This window comes from Suricata suricatta, chromosome 3, assembly GCF_006229205.1.
Source record: "Suricata suricatta isolate VVHF042 chromosome 3, meerkat_22Aug2017_6uvM2_HiC, whole genome shotgun sequence".
Lineage (NCBI taxonomy): Eukaryota > Metazoa > Chordata > Mammalia > Carnivora > Herpestidae > Suricata > Suricata suricatta.
Genome location: NC_043702.1, coordinates 70,983,498 through 71,005,144, shown reverse-complemented (window position 1 = coordinate 71,005,144; position 21,647 = coordinate 70,983,498). Strand labels below are relative to the sequence as shown.

General features: G+C 41.9%; 1 protein-coding gene and 1 pseudogene across 2 annotated transcripts in view; one reads left to right on the top strand and one right to left on the bottom strand.

Moving 5' to 3' along the window:
- Window positions 1-21,647, bottom strand: part of ACVR1 (activin A receptor type 1) — a 143,459-nt gene that overhangs the window by 26,237 nt on the left and 95,575 nt on the right. For both annotated transcript variants that reach the window (XM_029934543.1, XM_029934544.1), the window contains exons 7-9: window positions 19,027-19,173; window positions 12,243-12,518; window positions 7,624-7,821 (exon numbers count right to left, since the gene is read on the bottom strand). In XM_029934543.1, the coding sequence (XP_029790403.1) occupies window positions 7,624-7,821; window positions 12,243-12,518; window positions 19,027-19,173 (621 nt within the window). The remainder of the gene's footprint in view (window positions 1-7,623; window positions 7,822-12,242; window positions 12,519-19,026; window positions 19,174-21,647) is intronic.
- On the top strand, window positions 999-1,988 carry LOC115287800 (annotated as a pseudogene).

Here is a 21,647-nt window from a genome sequence, read left to right as displayed (position 1 = left end):
TATTTTGGATACTAGCCCTTTATCTGATATGCCATTTGCCACTATCTTTCCCCATTCTGCTGGTTGCCTATTAGTTTTTTTGATTGTTTCCTTTGCCTTACAGAAGCTTTTTATCTTGATGAGGTCCCAGTAGTTCATTTTTGTTCTTGATTCCCTTGTCTCTGGGGATGTGTTGAGGGAGAAATTGCTGCGATTGAGGTCTAGGAGGATATGGAAAAATCATGAAAGTAGTGTGTGTATAACTTAGTCTCACTGGAAAGAATGCCTTTCTGTGAACTCTGTTTTCCAAGATTCAGAAAGGTATCTCCAATATGTGTGTTGTCCTACTTATCATTCCTAACAGGAGGACTTCAAATATTTTTGTGGCAGGGCCCACATCAAACATTACTAAGAGATAAATGGCTGAGGCTGCTCACGGTAGAGGTGATGACCATGTAGGAGGATCTGGTCCCCTTGGGCCCCGTCTCACTGCTGGAGGGTTAAGAGAATCAGCACCTCAGGCACTTCTGTAACTAACACCGCCTCCTCGCTGGGAAGCCCTACCTTACCCCATGGCGAGTACTCCTTTCTGAAACAGGAAGGGGGTTGGAAGAACAGCTCCAGTACCTGCTAGGCTGAGCACACGTGTGGCATTTCCATCCCTCCACCCGTACTGCCCTCCATAGGCAAAGAGGACCATGCACATCCCTCCAGTCCAGACTGACTCTGCTCTCAGAGATCTGTGTTAAGATGATAAAATAATTTCTATCTTGGGGATTCTTATCAATGTAACACAGCAAATGTGCAGTGAGGTCCTACTAAAAATACACATTAATGTCAGTTGTCAGAGGAGAGGGACAAAAAGTGTAAGAGAGGTACACAGCCCTGATCTAAGTAGTGAACAAGAAGGCTTAGATCTGGAATAGTGTTAAAACCTACAGAGAGGGCTCTCTGCTCCTCCCCATTCGACAGACAGCCGCATCTTCTGGTGCAGTGCCAGCTGCGTTCCCCAAGACACGATGGTGAAGGTTGGAGTCAACGGCTTTGGGCACCTGGTCACCAGGGCTGCTTTTAACTCTGGCAAAGTAGACATTGTCACCATCAATGACCCCTTCATTGACCTTAACTACATGGTCTACATGTTCCAGTATGATTCCACCCACAACAAGTTCCACAGCAGTCAAGGCTGAGAATGGGAAACTTGTCATCAATGGAAAGCCCATCACCATCTTCTAGGAGCCAGATCTGCCAACATCAAATGGGGTGATGCTGGTGCTGAGTATGTTGTGGAGTCCATTGGGGTCTTCACCACCATGGAGAAGGCTGGGGCTCACTTGAAGGGTGGGGCCAAGAAGGTCATCATCTCTGCCCCTTCTGCTGATGCCCCCATGTTTGTGATGGGTATGAACCATGAGAAGTATGACAACTCCCTCAAGATTGTCAGCAATGCCTCCTGCACCACCAACTGCCCGGCCCCTTTGGCCAAGGTCATCCATAACCACTTTGGTATCGTGGAAGGACTCATGACCATAGTCCATGCCATCACTGCCACCCAGAAGACCGTGGACGGCCCCTCTGGGAAGCTGTGGCATGACGGCCAAGGGGCCACCCAGAACATCATCCCTGCTTCTACTGGTGCTGCCAAGGCTGTGGGCAAGGTCATCCCTGAGCTGAATGGGAAGCTCACTGGCATGGCCTTCTGTGTGCCCACCCCCAATGTGTCTGTCGTGGATCTGACCTGCTGCTTGGAGAAAGCTGCCAAATACAATGACATCAAGAAAGTGGTGAAGCAGGCATCAGAGGGCCCCCTCAAGGACATCCTGGACTACACTGAGGACCAGGTTGTCTCCTGCAAATTTAACAGTGAAACTCACTCTTCCACCTTCAATGCTGGGGCTGGAATTGCTCTCAGTGACCACTTTGTCAAGCTCATTTCCTGGCATGACAATGAATTTGGCTACAGCAACCGGGTGGTGGACCTGATGGTCCACATGGCCTCCAAGCAGTAAGAGCCCCCTAGACCACCAGCCCCAGCAGGAGGAAGAAGAGAGGCCCTCAGCTGCTGGGGAGTCCTTGTCCCAATTCATCCCCTAATACACTTGAGAATCTCCTGACCTCCAGTTCCCATCCCAGACCCCCTGAAAAAGGGGAGGGGCTTGGGGAGCCCTACCTTATCATGTACCATCAATAAAGTATACTGTATTCAGCCAAAAAAACAAAAAACAAAAAACAAAAAACCCCACTACAGAGAGCAGTTCTACAAAAGGTCCAGTTGGCACCTCCAAGAGTCTCCTGTGAGGTGAAGAATGTATTATACATTGAATGCTGGGCCGTTACAAGGTGTAATACACTGTTACTTGAACAGCACTCAATAAAGTTCTGCCTGATTCGGGTTATTTTGTCACGAGATCAGTTGACTGCCCTCCTCTGGTCTAGATTTCTAAATCAGGGATGTAAAATTCTAGGAATCAGCAGGAAAATATCCTTCCTTCCCACTCCACTTCCATATTCCACTTCCTCCGCCACTTATAATTAAAGGCTTGACAAAACAAAACACCTGAAAGAAACTACTGTAATGAATATAAAAAAATCCCTAATATGATTATTCTTTCCTTTGCTCAAAACTTAATATACCCTAGCAAAATGAAATCATGAAACATGGTTATTAAGTTGCTAAAGGAAAATGTTGTCGTGGCTTTCACACACAAGCCCACTGTGCTTAGGAACAGAAGCCTAAGGATTATCTAGAATAAGTTCATGTTTGACACATCTACTCTGTAAAACGTATTCTAACAAATATTTCCTAGGCCTCGCCCCATGAGAGATGCAGCTGAGTCAGCAAGAATTCTTGTACAAGATACAGTTTAACACTGGAATCTATCACAAAATAAAGCCAGTAATGGTGAAACAAGAGTGCACCCACCCAGCACTCCGGTGGGGAAATGAAGAGAGAAACAAATGTAATATTGGAGTGAAGGATTAACATAAGGAGAGATGAGGGAAGGCCAACCGAGATCTCCAAGCACACAAGTGGCCCCTGACACTCATTTCCAATGGACCAGGAAATAGCCATCCATGGCCCTGTTACCGACCACTCACTATGTGCCAGAGGCACACGAGGTGCTTTACGTACATTCTCTCAGTTAATCACCAGAGCTCCTTAAAGTGAATATTATTAGCACCAATGTTTTTTGGATGATGAAACTAATGTCAGTGACCAGTGGGAGAGTATGATCTGAGAGCCCTGAAATGTTTCGGATTGCGTGGCACCACCTTGAGAGGGCCCACGGGCAGCTGCACACAGAACACGGAGGGCCTCACTCGCGCTGCTCTGAGCCGTGCCCCGAGCCCAAGGAAAGCAAGGGAAGGCAGAAACATGTCACAACAAGGTGTTTGGCAACTGAACACAGTAAAGAAACAGTATCTATCCTAACTTCTGAATGAGTCTGCCTACATAATCTGGGTATAGTGCCTTCTCAAAATTGCTAGGGTACTGATGATGGTGAGGTGTGCCTGTCACATAAATGACAAACTTAAATGACATTAAATTTTAATAAAACCTCTGTTAAAATATATAGTATGAGCTGCATGAAGGTGAACAGAGGTTCATGCTGCCCAGATGATGCTACAAAGAGGTGCCAGAGGATGGGTGATGATGAACTTATTTGGTTTTTAAATCTATGAGCAGGTGACCACAGCATGAGAACAACACAACTATGGGGTCTCTGCCTGCAGAGATGAGAACAAGGCAGAACCCTGAAAGCTGAGGCTCCAGGGAAAAGAGAGGAACATGCTACTGGGGGATGCCTTTGAGGGGCTGCTAACGGTCTTCCATCAGACCAAATCTAAACGGCACAAGTCCACAGTGATGATGTACCCATTTACCTACGCAACCCTCCTGTACGGTGCTGTCCTCACACCACCCTGAACTCAGGTAACCAGACACACATGTATTCACAGAACTAGCAACAGAGGAAAAGAAGAATACTGACAGAGAAGTAGCAAAAATCTACGAAGGCAGGCCAGGGTCTAGAAACAAGACTCTTAAGAAACAAACCCCTATTAGGCATGCAAAAGAGAGCAAGTATCTACACCTAAAGCATCAGAAACAAGTCATCGGTGTCCTGCTGGGAAGACCATCCGGAGTCTGGAGGCAGTCTATTTCCCAGCCCGGGAGGACTGACTGATTCCATGGTAACAGGAGCTCTCAAGAGTATGGTCCCTGACCCAACAGTGTAGGGATCACCTGCAGCCCTGTTGGAAAGGGAGGCTCTCTGTCCAACCCTAGACTTCCTAAATCAGAAACTCTGGGGCAGGAAGGGCTCAGCGCTCTGTTTTTCTAGACAAATCTGACACACACTCGGTTTTACAACTACTGATCCAGGCAAATCCCTGCCTTACGCTGATGTAGAAAATTCACACAGGAAAGATGAGAAAACTGTTTTCCTTCCTACCAATCCCAAATTCAGTGTCAAACTAAACAGGAGAAGTAAATTCCAGAAGACCCTACTGAGAAGTTTTCAGATGTGCAAATGGACTTAATTCTCATTTCCTGCATAGAAACAGCATGAAGTTTATTATTAGCAGCAAATAAATGCAACATTCCAATGAAAATACAAAATGCAACATCTTTTTATACTCATGGTTCACTTGAGGATCCTATTGCTCCAGGAGAACTATCTGGTCATCAATTTTTATCATGGGCTCAGAAACTCAAAGGACGCATAATTATAATGACCTTCCTAAGATAAGATATTCATATATTTAAATGAGGTACATTTTATGTGCAATAATTTCAAAAATATATATTCTTTTAATGACAGTTCCTAAAGCTGGTACGAACGTGAAATAGGTACATCACACCCTGGGGTGAGCAAGATACTGTAAATTAGTATAACTCTTATGAAAAGCAATTTGGCAATATGTGTCAAGCCATAAAATCTCCATACTCTTTGACCTATTAGGTCTACTTGTTTTTGGATTAAGAATTAATTCCCCAAGTGAAAAAGTTATATGAACAAAGATACCTACCATATAGCATGCCCCAAGTGGAGGAGATGGGATGTCTAAAATATGAAAGTGGCTACTAAAATATCACGTGACCACTTAAAAACAGACTATATAATGTTAAAAGACACAAGCAAAAAAGATGATACAGAACTGTATCTATACTATGATTACAGTGGAGTCAGAAACATGCACATGGGAACAGAGAAGTGGAAAGGCACATGGATGTTAGAACATAAGGGCGAAATTTCTCTTACTTTTCTTCTAATCATTTTTCTGTTTTGGTGTATAATAACTAAAATGTTAATAAACCTGAAAGTGTTCAATCCCACATGTAAACCTACTTTGAGTTCAGATAGGGTGATTTCCAGGTGTGCCTGAGAGCATGCACATGTGAACATTCATGGGAAAAGGGGGACTAAAAAGAGAAGGGGAAAATATCAAATTAGTCACTGCCAAAGGACAGTAACTGATTTAAAATAAGACACAACATACCCTGACCGCCTCCAAAAAACCAAACCACAACACAGAAGAGAAGCTCGACTCACCAGAATTTTAGGAACTCAAGAACCACCTAAATGATGACGTTAGAGGAAAGCAATATAAAACAACAACAACAACAACAACCAAAATAGTCTCTCATTCTCTACTCTTCATGATTTCTCCCCCAAAATAATGTTAAACAGATGATGCAAGCTACCATTTGTTGAGCTAAATTTTAAACTGGTGATTCTAATTTCAAATGGACTCCTATTACGCTTTCAAGAGCCACTTGGGTTTATGCCTATGACACAGGGAACACGTTTGCAACATGAATTCTTACAAAGCCCAAACCCCATGTCTCTGCCAAGCTCGGCTTTCCTCATGCAGGCTCGCCTGGATCTGCTCCAGCACACCCACCGCTGGACAGCTACCATCCGAGCCTTGGGATATTAGTTTCCTCTCCATTCGGGGCAGGTTCCCTGTTGCATGGTTCATTATAACACCAATCCTTCTCTAAGTTGTTTGATAAAATAAACTAATTACAATTAGATTTTCAGTTCCAAGATGCTCAAGGATTATTGGTGAGGGGGTAGACAAATGAAGTCGATGTGCAATTTCAGGCAAAGTTCAGAACTTCATAAATCAGCAAAACAATCTCCCAGTTGCAGATAATTCTCAAGGCACTTGAATGGCACAAAATCCAAGTCAGTAAGCTCACAACGATTGAGAAACAATTACCAAGAAAATGTTCATGGCTCCGTCAGAAAAAACAAAAGAAAAAAAATAAAAGAACTGTCCAGTTGCAATGCATGTATGTTTATGTTTAATCTGAAACACTGCTTTTAACAAATTCTCTAAGGGTATCAAAGCCAGACACGTTTTGCTGTTAAAGAAGAAAAAAAAGAGAAAAGGAAAGAAAAAGCAGCAGCTTCAGCAGCTACCATGAAGGCATGCCAATTTTAATTACTGCACACGAAAGCTATGCTAAATTGCCCCAATTCAACTTTCCTCAAAGAACTTCCTATTCTCTGGCTACATTCTTCAGGAAAATTATGATTGTCCCAAGAATCTCAATCCTTGAGGATTCACACATTATTCAGTACTTCAAATCCAGGGTTCCGGTAAGTGCCAGGAGAGGAAACTATCTTTTGAAAATGAATATTAATCTAAACATAAGCCATGTTCCTGGTTTTCTGCCACAATTTTAGACATGTCCTCTGAAATCAGACTTCCAGTTGAGAAGTTTAGTCAGGTGACTCAAGAGAGTTCGCTACATTGACCACATTGTGGGTCGACAGGATGTGGGCAATTTGGAACAATATACTTAGTTCTTTCAGAATATGGTATACTTCTAGTTATGTTCAACAACGTACTTGTGGCTAATGGGGACACATGAAGGACAAGAGGAAGAGTTTATTGTATGGGTAACAGGTTAAAAATGACTGACCCATGCTTCCCCCACTGCTCTGACAATTTCATAAAACTTACTTATATAAGGCCCAGCATTAGCCTCCTGTTCAGGACTTCCTGAATTTACACCTCACTAATCCAGAAGGTACAGATTGCTTCTCACAAAGAAGTGAATTCTGAGTGTGCAACCCAAGCATTATTTTCTCAATAATCCAAATTTAGGAGGTAAAAATATCTAACATAGCAGGATTCACCCCTCGATTTACTCAAACATTCGTATCGTGTTAAACCTCACTTGTGAGAAGAGCAGAGGAGGAGGGAGGGTGGGCAGAAAGGGACAACAGGAAGATGGAGAAAGGAAAGAATGAAATATGGACCAACCAAAAGAAAAGCCAAAGAATAACTAGTCTTTTCCAGAAATACTCTTTTTTTGGTAAGAAACAGGAAGCACGCACTGGGGGCTTACACTTGAGGCACTGGGGAGGCAACGCTCAGAGCAGATGTCCTGGCCCAAAATATTCTTTTTCAACCATCATTTCCTCTTGTGTAGCTAAAATATAATGTCATTCCATTCCACCTACCAGCCATAAATCAAATATAGATGCTGATAGCCTGATGTATGATTCAGGGAATAAGTATGATTCATGGAGTGCTGTGGACTTAAATATTTCCTTTGCCCTTTTAAAGATCATAGAATCAAGAGGACTTGGAAAAGAACATTACTACATTAGATCAGATACTTACCATTGCTCACCATACGTCTGGCCACCTCCCACAAGACAAGTCCAAAGGCCCAAATATCAACTCTCTTATAAGAATCGAAACAATCCACCTGGATGGTTTCATCTAGAACTTCCGGGGCCATGTAGCGTTTGGTGCCCACACGGGGGTTGTTCCCCACATCGAGCTGATTAGTACTCTGGGAATGCATGACTGCCAGGCCTGAAGGGAAGAAGACGACAGGGTGGGTTAGTTCACCACCTTTCTCACAGAGGGTTGCTGAAGGACTTTTAAGCCAAGCCTAATCAGAAGCACCCACTTGTGGTGCTCGTGGTCACTGCTGCACTACATCCAGAGGAAACTGGAGTACTGTTGTGAGGACACCTATGACCAACAGAAAAGAGAACTAATGCTGAAAACATGCTGAAGCTATTACGTTAACAAATGAACCCCAAAAAGATTTGGGTGAATAATAAACCGAAGCACTAAAGCACTCTGAGGACAGTGTTTCAAGTGCACAGGAAAACAGGCTCACGTGTTAAGTGGAAATCTCCAAGTGTCTTACGAGAAAGAAATTAAGCTCTCCTGCTCCGCCGCTCCTCCCCATTGTGTGCAAACACAAACTTCCAACAGTGGGAGGCAGAGAATCTGCGGTAACATATCATTACTTAAAGGGCAGACTCCATCGCTTCAGGAAGGGATGCTCATCTGAGGCGTAGCAGCACTGACCAAACCCACAGGCCTTTCCCTAAAGTCATGCGTACAGACAGCATTGAACCAGGCCTCCACTCAAAGCACAGCTCTCAGTTAAATCGCTTTGAAGCGCTTTCTTAAACCATGACTCATTTCAGAATTCTTCAATTAGAGAGACCTGGCACTCCATGCAGACCAGGAGGGTTAGGCAGATACATGTGTGATTCACTGTGACAATGAAATTACTTTTTGAGGTCCATACTGACCAACTGAAAACGATCCCTCTAACACTCAAAATAACAAAAAGTGCCAGATTGGAACAAGCAGCTTCTGTAAACTGTTGAAACCCAAGGGTCCTTTGGGGACCCTCAAGCCATCTAAGAACGCTCCTACTCCTGCTCTGTGGCTCTGAGTGTGTGGGATGAGGACTCCTTTCATGCCAGGGGGGTGGCACGTTATCTCACCCTTAAAAATGAATAGAGATATCAGCAATTGCATTCACTAAATCAGACCGGTTCCTCTTTCCCTGCCTTTTATAATCAACCCCAAGATTCTATGGCCCACTGTCTCCCCAAACATATATACCTGTCTACTGTTTCCAGAATCAAAGAGTCAAAATAACAGAATATGAGAAGGATCAGTTTAAAAATATGTCCTCAAGTTCTTTGAGACTTCCCCTTTCAAGGTGAAGCTCAACTCTCTCTGCCTTGAGGGTGGGCTGTGCTATCAAACAGAACCTGGCAGAAATGATAGTATGTCTTCCAAATTAGGAAATATAAGGCTTCATGGCTTCCTTACTGCTCTCTCTCAGTTTTCTATCACACCACTCACACAACTCCGTGGAGAGGTCCCCATGACAAGGACCTGAGGACTCCCACCAACAGCCATGTGAATGAAGCCATTCTCCAAGTTTCTCTATACCTTATCAAGCCTTCAGATGCCTGGAGCTCTAATCAACAGCTTGACAGAACCTGTACAAGATCCTGAGCCACAACCATAGAGCTAAGTCATTTCAAGATGGATGACCCTCAGATGACTGTGTGAGATACCAAATTTGTTGTTTATGCTGCTAAGTTTTAGTGGTAATTTGTTACCCAGTAATAGATAATTATTACACTACCTAAAGAGACAAACCATCCAAATGCAATGTGTAAACCTTGGCTGAATTCTTGTTTGAAAAAACTAGAAAAATCTGAAAATGGACATTAAATGATAGTAAAGAATTATCAGTAAAAATTTAGGTTTGATACACTGATGATGCAAGAGATATATTTTGCTGTTCTTAAGAGATACATTTCGAAATATTTAGGAGTAAAGTGTTATAATGTCTGCAACTTATTTTTTTTTTCTTTTTTTCTTTTTCTTTTCCTTTTTTTTTTTTGAGAGTGAGACAGCATGAGCAGAGGAGCGTCAGAGAGAGAGGGAGACACAGAATCCAAAGACAGGCTCCAGGCTCTGAGCTAGCTATCAGCACAGAGCCCGATGCGGGGCTCAAACCCACAAACTGTGAGATCATGACCTGAGCCAAAGTTGGACACTTAACTGACTGAGCCACCCAAGCGCCCCTCTGCAACTTATTTTCAAATGTATTAGCAAAGATATGTTTAGCTACATATAGATAAAGCAAATATGGGGGGGGGGGGCTGGGTTTCTCAGTTGGTTAAGCGTCCGACTTTGGCTCAGGTCATGATCTCACAGTTCTTGGGTTGGAGCCCTACATTGGGCTGTGTGCTGACAGCTAGCTCAGAGCCTGGAGCCTGTCTTTGAATTCTGTGTCTCCCTCTCTCTCTGACCCTCCGCTGCTCACACTGTGTCTCTCTCTCTCTTTCTCTCTCTCTCAAAAATAAATAAAACATTAAAAAATTTTTAAAAAGCAAATATGGCAAAATTTTAACAACTGCTGAAATTAAGTGTTGTACATATCAATGATCATTATTCTTACTATTCCTCCAGCCTTTCTGCATGTTTGAATTTTTTAAGGTAAAATGCTAGAAAAATAAATAGAATACTGAAATTTTTGCAGTTTTAATAGTAGAACTTGATTCCTAATGAGTAACACTTAATTTCTGGTTATAAAGTGAAAAATTACACACAAATGATGGTCTTACAGGAGAAGGTGTCTTCAGTACCAAGATCTACTCCCTGCATGACAAATACCTTAACACAGATTTTTGCACATATCTATCTAATTGGAAGGCTACCAGCCAAAGAAAGATAGATGAAAAACTAATTAGTTGGACTTACTGAAAAACACCTCTGACTCCCTATCAAGTCCCATAACCAAAGCCAACAGCTTCCTCAATTTTCCATCTCCCCTCGGCCACGGGACTATAACAGCAACTACCATCTGAATGCTTATTATTTGCCAAACAAGTATTATAACTTCTGAATCTTATAAGACTCAGGTGAAGTAGGCATAGATGATTTTTAGTAACGAGTAATACTTGAACACAGTGTTATGAACATTTGAAACAATACAGAAGTACAGTGCACTATCTCAAACTAAACACTAAAGTGTTCCTTGCTGAGCCCCCACCCTAACATCGAGAATAAGCAGTCATGCACTTTGGTGAGGTAAACAGATTAAAATACCTGCACAGATATACTGGGTGAATAACAGGATTCCAGCCCACATCACCCTGCTCCAAAAGCCATGCATGGCATTGCCGTAAAACTCCAGTTCACCACAACTAACACTACCCACAAAAAGCTGTAGCCATGCCCTCTCAATGCTATCCTAAACAGTTTTCTTCTCACACTTGCCAAACACTGTAAAATAATTCTCAGCATGAATGCAAAGAAAGACTTTCAAGAAATACAAAAGAAATACATTTTCCTGACATGTCAAGTCTTTTGTGTTTAAAAACAAGAATAAATTCTATCATTTATATATTAGAGCTAATATTGTCTAAACCTTTATCTGCTCAGCCATAACAACGAGTATATAGAAGAATATAATATAAACCATTTTTTAATCAAATAGCGTGAGGACTCCTGATAGTCCCCTGAAAGGAATAACCAATATTACAATTCAGTTCTCATTAGCATAATTATTCAGCCAAGATCTAAGGGGTCTAAGTTGAATATGGTTTTATATACAATGAAACTGTCTATAAATGAAAACAGTCTTATTTATAATGCAATTAGAGCTAACACTGAGCAGTAATCATAACACCATAGGAATGAGAAATCCCAGCAGTACAAATTCTGAATTGGTTTAGGTTTCCTCTTTATTCATTGATAATTTTAATGAAAATATCATCATCTTCATTGATAATTTTGCCATGGTTACAGAAAAACAACTTTAGAAACATTTTCAAGATGAACTCATTCCCTCGGTTATTTGTGTACATACTTTGTGCAAAGGTTTGTGAAATCAGACTGCTACACAGTGTCGGTTGCCCCTCAGGGTGCGCTGGGGCAGCAGCGCACTAAATGAGCATGAAGTGACCTTCCAATGTACTGCAAAGGTCTGATTTTTGATAGAGATTTGGATTTTACAGGATTTGTCAAAACTCTGAGAATGTATCAATATTATTACTTAAGGTTTGTTCATTTCACTTGAAATTGAAATTTCACCTTAAAATTTCACTCTAGTGAATGACACAGTGGCATACATGCTCAAGTCTTTACAAGAAAGGGCTCTTTTGTCTGCCGTTTACTTGGGAATGCGTCAAAGATTAAGACGGGTTGATGAGTGGGGATGGATGATATGTGGCAATGCTCAAGAACAGTAAAATGTTGATGAGAGAATCTAGGCCGTGGGTCTACAGCTGTTCACTATGAAGTTCTTTCCATCTGTCTGCATGTGTGAAATGTTTCATAACAAAAGGTTAGAGGTGGGGTGGGGGGATGAGGGCAAGGGATAGATGGATGCAAATCTAGCTAAAGGATGGAATGAATACAACAGAAGTAAAAACGGGAATTAAGAAATATTTTTTAAAATTTACCCAAATCTGCTATGCAACACTGTCCATTCTTCTTAACCAGGATGTTTTTGCTCTTCAAATCTCGATGAGCAATGGCTGGCTTTCCTTGGGTCCCAAATATCTCTATGTGCAAATGTGCGAGACCACTGGCTACGGATAGCACTATTCGCAGGCAGCTAACTGTATCCAGAGTAGTGAGCTGAAGATAGTCATACAACGATCCCATTTCATGATAATGTGTGATTAACCACAACTGGGTACTGGAGTGTCTTGATGTCATGTCTGAGGCAATAAAACCTAGAGAGAGCAAGAACAAAATTAGCAGACATGTAAGAATTTCACATTATAACTTTTACTACACAGAAATAGAGACCCATAGATAGATACCACCTACAACAAAAAAAATCATTAAACTACCATGAAAGGAGGTTTAAGAGGCATCAACAGAAAAATGTAATACTATTTATTCCATAAAAAGGTACTGCTAATGAATAGGAAATTTCCATATTCATTTCCATGACAAATAATCCTTTAAAATATTTTACATTGCATTAAGATACGAATAATATCTTTGTGTTTACCCATAATGATAGCATGAAACTCTTTATCGTCCTCATATTCCAAGCATAGATTACTCATCAACCACCCCAAAAGAATAAAAATCATAGTATCTAGGGGTGTCTGGATGGCTTCATTGACAGACTCATGATCTCAGCTCAGGTCATGATCTCACAATTTGTGTCAGGGCTCTGTGCTGACAGTGTGGAGACTGCTTGGGATTCTCTCTCCCCTCTCTCTCGGCCCCTACCCCACTCACACTCTTTCTTGCTCTCAAAATAAGTAAACTTAAAAAAATGGAAAACATTTATAAAACCACATAGTATCTAGACACCTATGTTCTTGTATTGACTCTGCCTGTGATTTGCTGTGTAATACTGGGCAACTCATTTAGGTTCTGTGGATTATCTCTACTCAGGTGTAAGATAAAGGGATACGTTTAAATTAAATGATCAACTACTCATCAAATAAAAAAGAAACTAAATATAATAAGCACCTATGATGCTCTTGGTCACTCACACAAGAAAACCAAGATAATAGTGTCTGTTGGCTAGAAAAGAAGACAGATATAAAAAGGAAAAGTTACAATATAATATAATGAATATAATGAAAAGTACAGTTATATCTGCAAAGGGCAACATGAGTCCCAAACAGGGAATCCTAATAATTCAGACTGGATGTTACAACAGGCTTCCACCAAGAAGTGATAACTCAAGTGGTCTTTTCAAGACCACTTTTCAAGGCTTCTTTCCAAGAAGTGAGACTTGACAGATGTCAATAAAGAGGTAGGAAGAGATTTTTCTAGACATTATGAGGGGACCCTTGAGCAAAGTGAATGACCTCTATAACTTCTTAACCTGTGAAGTAAATTGTGATGTCCATGCTTGCCTTTTCTGCTACAGAGGTGCTTTCTCTGCGCTCACTCTCACATGCTCTCTCTCTCCGCATATATTTATATATACATACAAATATATTTATATACATATGCACATATACATATTTTTATATATGTACATGTATATATTTATACACACACACACACACATATGGAATACACACACATACACACACATCACTAATGTTCCTTACAGGCAGTAACATTTGGGACTCATAAATAAAAAACCATTTTAAAAAAAGATGTAGTTGGAGGAGGGATTAAATGACTTGTGAAAGGGTGTGGGAAAAGAGAAAGACATGGAGCACACCTCACACTTGCATAGTGCTTGATACAAAATTTGTGTCGCTTTCACATGTATTTTCTCATGGGATTTTTCTCAATACACTACTAACACAGATATCACTATACTCAGTTTATAAATAATGAAATTGCTGCTAGGAGATGCCAGATTACACGTCCAGTGAGTAGCTGCTGACCCCAGGCTGACGCTAGCCATCTGGGTACACCATCGCTTGCACAGAAAGCTCTGGGAACAAAAAATGTCCCCTGTTTGATCGTTGTCATCATCAACAACAGAAGTAGCTAGTGCACCCTGGGACTCACAGGTGCCAGGCACAGTTTTATACACTCCACATATAGTCCTCCAAAAATGACAGACAGGAGACAGAGGACATCGATGTTAAGGCCAGTAATGGTCCCCAGTAGCCTGGCTCCAGAACCCCTACTCTTACCCTTGATGATACAGTGCCCCAAACAAGCTGCCTTCTACTCAGAGAAAGACAATTGGACACGTGTATCCATCAGACATCTGCAAAGTAAGCGAAGTGATGTTTCCACACCACGATCCCCTTCCTCCTTCTCCCCGTGTCTCCGAGTTGGTCCCACAGGCAGCCTCACTCCTGCACCCCCTCCCCTCTCTAGTCTGTCCCCCATAGCGATTCCCTTCACGGGCCATAATATGTGTACTTAGGCATTAGTTATTCTTACTAAAGAAAATGTTTCTGCTTTATCCTTTTAAGCCAAATGATATTGTTAATCTTGTTCAAAAATAAATATCCTAAACTATAAGCCCCACTCAAAAGAAACTAAATTACTGTTGTGTATTTATATAGCCTCTGCTCATTTCTCTGCCTAAAGGAGAACAGCCTCTGACTGACTAAATAAATAAATAAATAAATAAATAAAATAAATAAATATTTATTTTCTCACGCTCCCTAAGGCCCTTAGGTCTTAAAGAAGGATTTTGTCTTTCCCATTATGCTCTAAACCTTCCAGAAAAATGACTTTTAAATAGGCAAAAAAAATTTTTTAACTGTTTATCTCCCAAGTCTGAATTATAGAACTACATTTGTTTGAGTGTTAGAGCATTTTTATGGAAATTTTACAATTTCAGTCAAAGCCCTTTACTGTTAGGGAAGATTGAACAGGTAGCTATATGGCAGAACACTGGTACAGCCATTTTTGGATGTGTTCATTGACAGAGAGAAAAAGTGATTAGAACAAAAGCCTCTTAGGGGTGCCTGGGTGGCTCAGTCAGTTAAGCGTCTGACTTCCGCTCAGGTGATGATCTCAGGGTCTGTGAGTTGGAGCCCTGCGTCAGGCTTCGTGCTGACAGTCCACAGCCTGGAGCCTACTTCAGATTCTGTGTCTCCCTCTCTCTCTGCCCTTCCCCTGCTCATGTTTTGTCTCTGTCTCTCAAATATAAATAAACATTTTAAAAGTTAAAAAAAAAAAGAACAAAAGTCTCTTATTTAACAGCCAAAGTCATCCCCCAGGCTCCTCAGGAATGAAAATAAAACCCAAAATCTTGTGTGAGGTCACCACAGCCCTTGTGAGCTTCTCCCTGGTGACTCTCCCAGGACCCAGGCATGGGGGAGCTATGCCAGCTGAGGAGGGAGGCCACCACACTGTGGGGCACGTGCTGCAGCGTGTTGGGCCCCAGAGCTGGACAGCTGGGTGCCAACTGGCTCCACCATTCCCAAGCCGGGTGATCTCATACAAGTCACGTAAAATCTCCACCTTGGCTTCCTCCTTTTTAAGATAAGGACACTGTCATCATCAGTCTCAAAGGGGTACTGTGAGAATAGAAGAGTAATTATAGGTACAGTGCTTCATATGATGCCTACCACAGGAAGTGTCCAGAATAGCTGGTTAGCATTACATTTCAGAATAGCTCAGTATTCAATTAAGACCACAACCATTTTGTAATGTAATCTCTCTTGCGGGGAGCCTCCTTTATGTCCACTTGGTCTTAAGAAGTTCTGATTAAATGGTTAGGTAGTACCACTTAAGAGAACGAGGCAGCTCTGGAGATGGAGGGTGGTGACGGCTGCACAACGAGAATGTACTTAATGTCACTGAACTGCCCACTTAATAGGATTAAAACAGTAAACATTATATGTTACTATAATTTTTTAAAAAAGAGTGTAAGATGAGACTTTGGAGTAAAATTCTCCCATTAACTCAACTCCCTCGGTCTCAGCAATGAGGAAAAGAAAGTTCAGCAGCCTAGAACTCTGGCCAAAAGTCACACAGTGGGGCTGTTAGTGGTGCTGAGAGTAGAAACTGGCTTCTCACATTCCTGGCCCCGGTCCTGCCACCACACAGCACAGCCTCCCGAGATCCACTTGTCCGTTGACCTTCTACACCAGACAGAGCAGAAGGAAGAGCTGAACGGCACCCTAGTCATTAGAAAGATATTGTCGTAGGGGGATAGACAATGAGGGTGCAGAGTTTAATATAAATGCATATATGTGTAAATGTTTGTAATCTATTTTACTCTGAGGGGCCAGAGTTAGCAATATTCAAGGGTGGAAAGAAATCAGGACCCAATATTCAATACAACATGCTCTTTTGCTAGAAAAGAAAATGATCACAGAAAACCTGAAAGTCTCTATCTCCAGAAAACTGGTCCAGTGAGGAAAGAAGTTTAACCTAGTAAAAAAAAGAAAAAAAAAAAAGCAGTGCATTTTTTATAAGCTTTCTCAACTAAAAGAACTACACAGTATAATCAGTCCATATAGCTGCATTATGACAATGGTAAAAGAATCTCATGGACGCAGAATTTCCTTGGATCATCTGGTAATAAGAAATGAACCATGTTTTGCAACTATGTGGTCATACTCAGGGAACTTCACCTCTTTCACGTGAATCATATTGCAAAAGTGACTTTCAGATTTCTCTATGATTAAATCTAATTGAACAAGTATTTACTAAGTACTTACCATGTGCTGAGCACTGTCCTTGGTTCTGAGTGTGAAAGTAAAAACAATGGAAATGATTCTTGTCTTCGGTGTAAAATGGAATGGTATCACAGTTCATTTAACATTAAAGCACTGATAAAGTGACTATTTGCATAGCCCAGCAATATCTAGAGTGTTTTGCTCAATGACCCTGTGAGCCTATGAGAATGGAAAGGGCTGCCTGGACATGTCCTTCCTCTAATGAATCTCAGAGCCCACATACATATTTATTAAGAGTACGTGCACCTGCCCATTAACACAATTCTACTCTTTAAAGATAAGTACTTCTTATACATCACAGCTTCTAACATAACTGATACTTTATCTGTTACTCAACCTGTCTGTTCCAGTGTCAGAGGAAAAATTGGGACATTGAAGGGTAGTTTTAACTGTGGATGAATTTTCACTTCATACTCTCCCTGTAGAATCACAGAAACAGTTCCACCAGCGCTACCACACCGAGTACAGAACTGTGGTTTAGAGACACACTGCCCAGTGTGGTTCTCAGCTCTACTATTTAACCTGATGGGTGATATGAACCTCTATACCGTGGTTACCTCATCCGTTAAAACTAGAAAAACAAGAGTATCCACCCTCTTATGACTGTGGTGAAGATTGCATGAGAAAATGCACATTAAGCGCTTACAGCAGTGTAAGTAGTAACTAGTGCAACTGGTGTGGGTAGTCACTGCTGTTATACACATGCACTGAAGTATGACACAAGGTAGTGTGTGAGCACAGCTACAGCAGGCTACAAAGCGAGGGCATGCAGAAAAGCACAAGTAAGTTTTCTAGGAGAAACTGAAAGGGAATTGGGAAATTTTGATGGAAGAAGGGGTGGGAAGAGTGTGGGGTGGGGATCACGGGTGATCAAGACCACGAACAAGGGTACAGACACTAGAATGTTCATGGCAATCCCAAGTAATGGCAAATCTCAGAAGTGGCTGCCATCTGCAGATATTTGCAGAGAAAGTCTGAGACTCCTTGAGTCCCCAACACATAAGGAGTCTGGGTTGGCAAGCCTAGAAGGTACAAAGGTAACAGGCAATGTAGGTGTCATCAAAGATACCTTGAGAAGTTATATCAGCTATCCAATGAAAGATAACTCAGGGCAGCAAGATGGACTGGAAATGGGAGACCCACAGCAATGACGCAAGTGACTGCCAGGGCTGGGTGACAGTGAGGGCCCAGCAGGTAAGGGGCGGGGGGGGGGGGGGGAACAGCAGCACAAACACATAATTCTAAGATGCAAAACTGTAGACAACCGTCAAGCCATTATTTGTGGACAACCTGACTCAGATTTAATACGAAATTGGCAGTGATGGAATAGAAATCAATTCTGGGAATGGCCTTCCTATAAGCCAAATCTCATCCAATAGCCACGAGTGTCCAACACTATCCTATAGTGTCCATTTCTATGTAACCTTTATACCCACTATTAAAGAAACACTCTGGGCAGCATTCACTCTACACATTTAGTATAAACACATTTAGAGAAACTTTCCAAAGACACAGAAGCCAGTGGGAACACGGAGTATTCTCATTCCTTACACTTCCAAAGCAGTATTTCAATGGGCTCCTCACATATTTCACAAATGGTTCTAAGCCTTCGTTTCCAAATTAAAATGGATGCTAAATCCCTCTGTAAATCTGGGCTTTAAAAACCATGCCTAGTTTGAGGGAACGTGCATTTAATTACGATGTCCCTGGGAGCTGTGAATCTCTAGGAAATCGTCCAAAGAGCTTTCTTAATTTGATTCAATAAATATTCAAAAAGGGTGCGGTAAGTAGAACAACGGATGAAGCCTTGAAGTGAACAATATGGGGTAAATTTTTGTTGCTTAAATAACAACCTACAGAATAAGAATTAGCAATAATGATTTCATTTTCATCATCATCCAGAGAATCTTCAAACTTCACTTCTTTGCAGATTTAAATGAGAAAGTAGCGTTAAAAAAAATTAAACATGATATAAATGCGGATGATCCGTATGATCACTTTGCAGGGGAGACTTGCAAATTCACATCCACCAAATCCGAGAAGGCACAAAGGTAGGCAATTCTTCCTCTCTGGATAAGATCAATGAGGGGATTATCTTTGTACTTACCTAAAATATTTTCATGCCTCAGCATCACAGTGTTGTACAATTCTGTTTCCCTGAACCATGACTTCTCATCCCGGGAGGAAAAGATCTTCACAGCGACGTTCTCCCCTTGCCAGCTGCCCCTCCACACCTCACCATACCTGCCTTTCCCTGGGAAAAGCAAGAGAGGTGACGTGGGACTGGAGAACAGTGGAGGTAGCCAAGGACATCTCTTGCCTGCACCTCTTACCCCTTCCACCGCTTACCTGAAAGAACTGAATCTGGGGATATAAACACCACCATCTTTCTCCCATAAAGACATACAAAAGTAAGCCGGAAGCTGCCCCCCACCCCGGCCACCCACCGTCATAACAAATTAAATACCCTCAGTGTCTGCTCGGTACAGCTGGCTGCTAATTACGAAGCTTACAGTTAAATTCCTCTATTAAAAGCCTCAAAACGTATATGTTTTTTAAAAGCACCTGAAAGTTAGTAAAACTAAGAAAACGGTAGAGTTTTAGATTTCAATGTTGTGCTGAAAAAGACAAAAATATAAAAAATAAATAAAAAACCTGCACGTGCCCAAATTGAATACCTTTCTGACTCCTTCCCTTCAAGTTAAGATCAACACAGACATTTTCTTGGGAGTCCCAATCTGTGAATTTACACACGCATTTATATTTTTCATAAGGGAGAGACCATTAGGTTTGAGATTTGTGTTCTGAAGGATCCAAAAAGAAAAAAATTGCACATAAACACACACACAAAACAGTGCTAGGTAGGAAACCGACAAGCAGCCACTACCTTCCCTAAAGGATTTCTTGGCAGAGGATATATTTCAAAGGAGGATTTGCAGAGTCTTAAAGACATAATCCCAGAACAGTTCTGATTCCTGACATCGGTCATGGGTATTTGCTTGCTAGACAGCCCCTGTGGTGCCAGAAGTGGGCCACACTGCAAAGGCCCCTTGGAGAGGGTGTTTCCCAAAACATGGTGACTCTAGTTTGTGATCTGCTCGGTGGGGTGCACACCCTCTGCAGCAGCAACACAACTGTCAGCCTGTCCATGGCCTGCTCCCTCTTCCATTCTTCTCCTTAATTATAGGTAGGGGTGGTGGGGAGGCTGGGAGGAGGAGGTAATTACCACGAGACTTCGGGGATCAACACAGGGTATAATCAGGGTAAAGACACACGCGGCATCCACACACAGCAAAGGCAGGGACACACCTTGCGGGGCAGCGGGGCTTTCCACCAGGCAGGTGGCTGTTGAGAGTCACAGCTTGTAATAAGCAGCTGCAGTACCACCTGCACAAACAGGAACATTGCTCTTTGCTGAAAAACTAAACCACGAGAAACCCAAACATGGAGGAAGGAAGCACGCCTATCCAGGTGATTACGTCCTGATGCAAGATCCACACCACTCAGTCTAGAAGCCCTCATGATAAACAATGTCCTTATTAAATACCAATGACTACTCCAAAAGGAGGTTAAATGTGGCCAGGAAGTCATGGCTGTGGGCTGCGGTCAGGTCACAAAAACAGTACTTAGAGCAGGACTCATTTTAAAAGAGTCATAGCAGTTGCCCAGCATTTGCAGTGCGAGATGAAGGCTCGTGCTAAGATAGTATAAAATAAGCTGCTCTAAAATAGTATGTTGATCTCTTCCTGCCTTCGGTAAAATTCTGTATCTTTATTTGCCCTTTGTCCTCATAGTCTCATTAGGAAGGAGAGGAAAAACATGCCGGAGGAGAGTTGTATACATTACTATAAAGTTGCCTTAAATCCCTTTTTTTTTTTTTTTTTTGGTAAGAAAACAGAGATGGATGTCAAGATAAGTAGACGGATTTAAAATGGAAACGTACTTCAATGGTTTTCAAATGCTTTTAAGTTGTCAAATGCTTTTTAGAAATGCAACCTTCTGTAGAAGGAGCTAAAAACAGAAGCAGGACACCCCAAAAGTACCAGCCATGGAGCCCCCATGGGAATCCCTAAGGTATCTGAAATTTGGGGGGTTCACTAATCACTATCTGATCTAGTCCAACTTTCCCATGCTTTTGAACTACAAATGGTAACATGCTATCCAAGTGGTTTAGCCCTTACATTTTTATTCAACACTGTACCACATGAACACTAACTACAAGCTACTGAAATGGCATTGCTTTTATGAAAGTCTTTAGCACTGAACCAACAAAATGCTATAATTGAATTTACACTATTTCAAAGAATGCTCAAGAATATCTACACTACCAAAAACAGTAGGTCTTTTTAAAGGCACAGTATTATTTTGCCCTTTGGGCTCTGGGGTCGGTCTCTAAAAACTGCTATTGAGACCGGCTGCCCTGTGAATGGTGACTGGCCAGGGGACAAAAGGGTAGGAGTAAGCAAGACAAGTAAACCTCCCCTGTCCTTGCCTCCTCCCTCCTACTCAAACACCCGTCCCTGTTCACAATCAAATGGGATGTCAGGTAGCACAAGAGGACCACCTTGAGCATATGCAATGGGCACATTGGGGGCTTTTCCATTTCTCTTTGCTCATGGTCCATCGTGGAAGAGAAGCATGAAGCGTGGTTCAGAGACAGTCCCAGGGGCAGAAGACCTACAGCAAAGGCAAAGGACTCCTGCTAGTCCCCTGTGTGCCGGAAGGAAG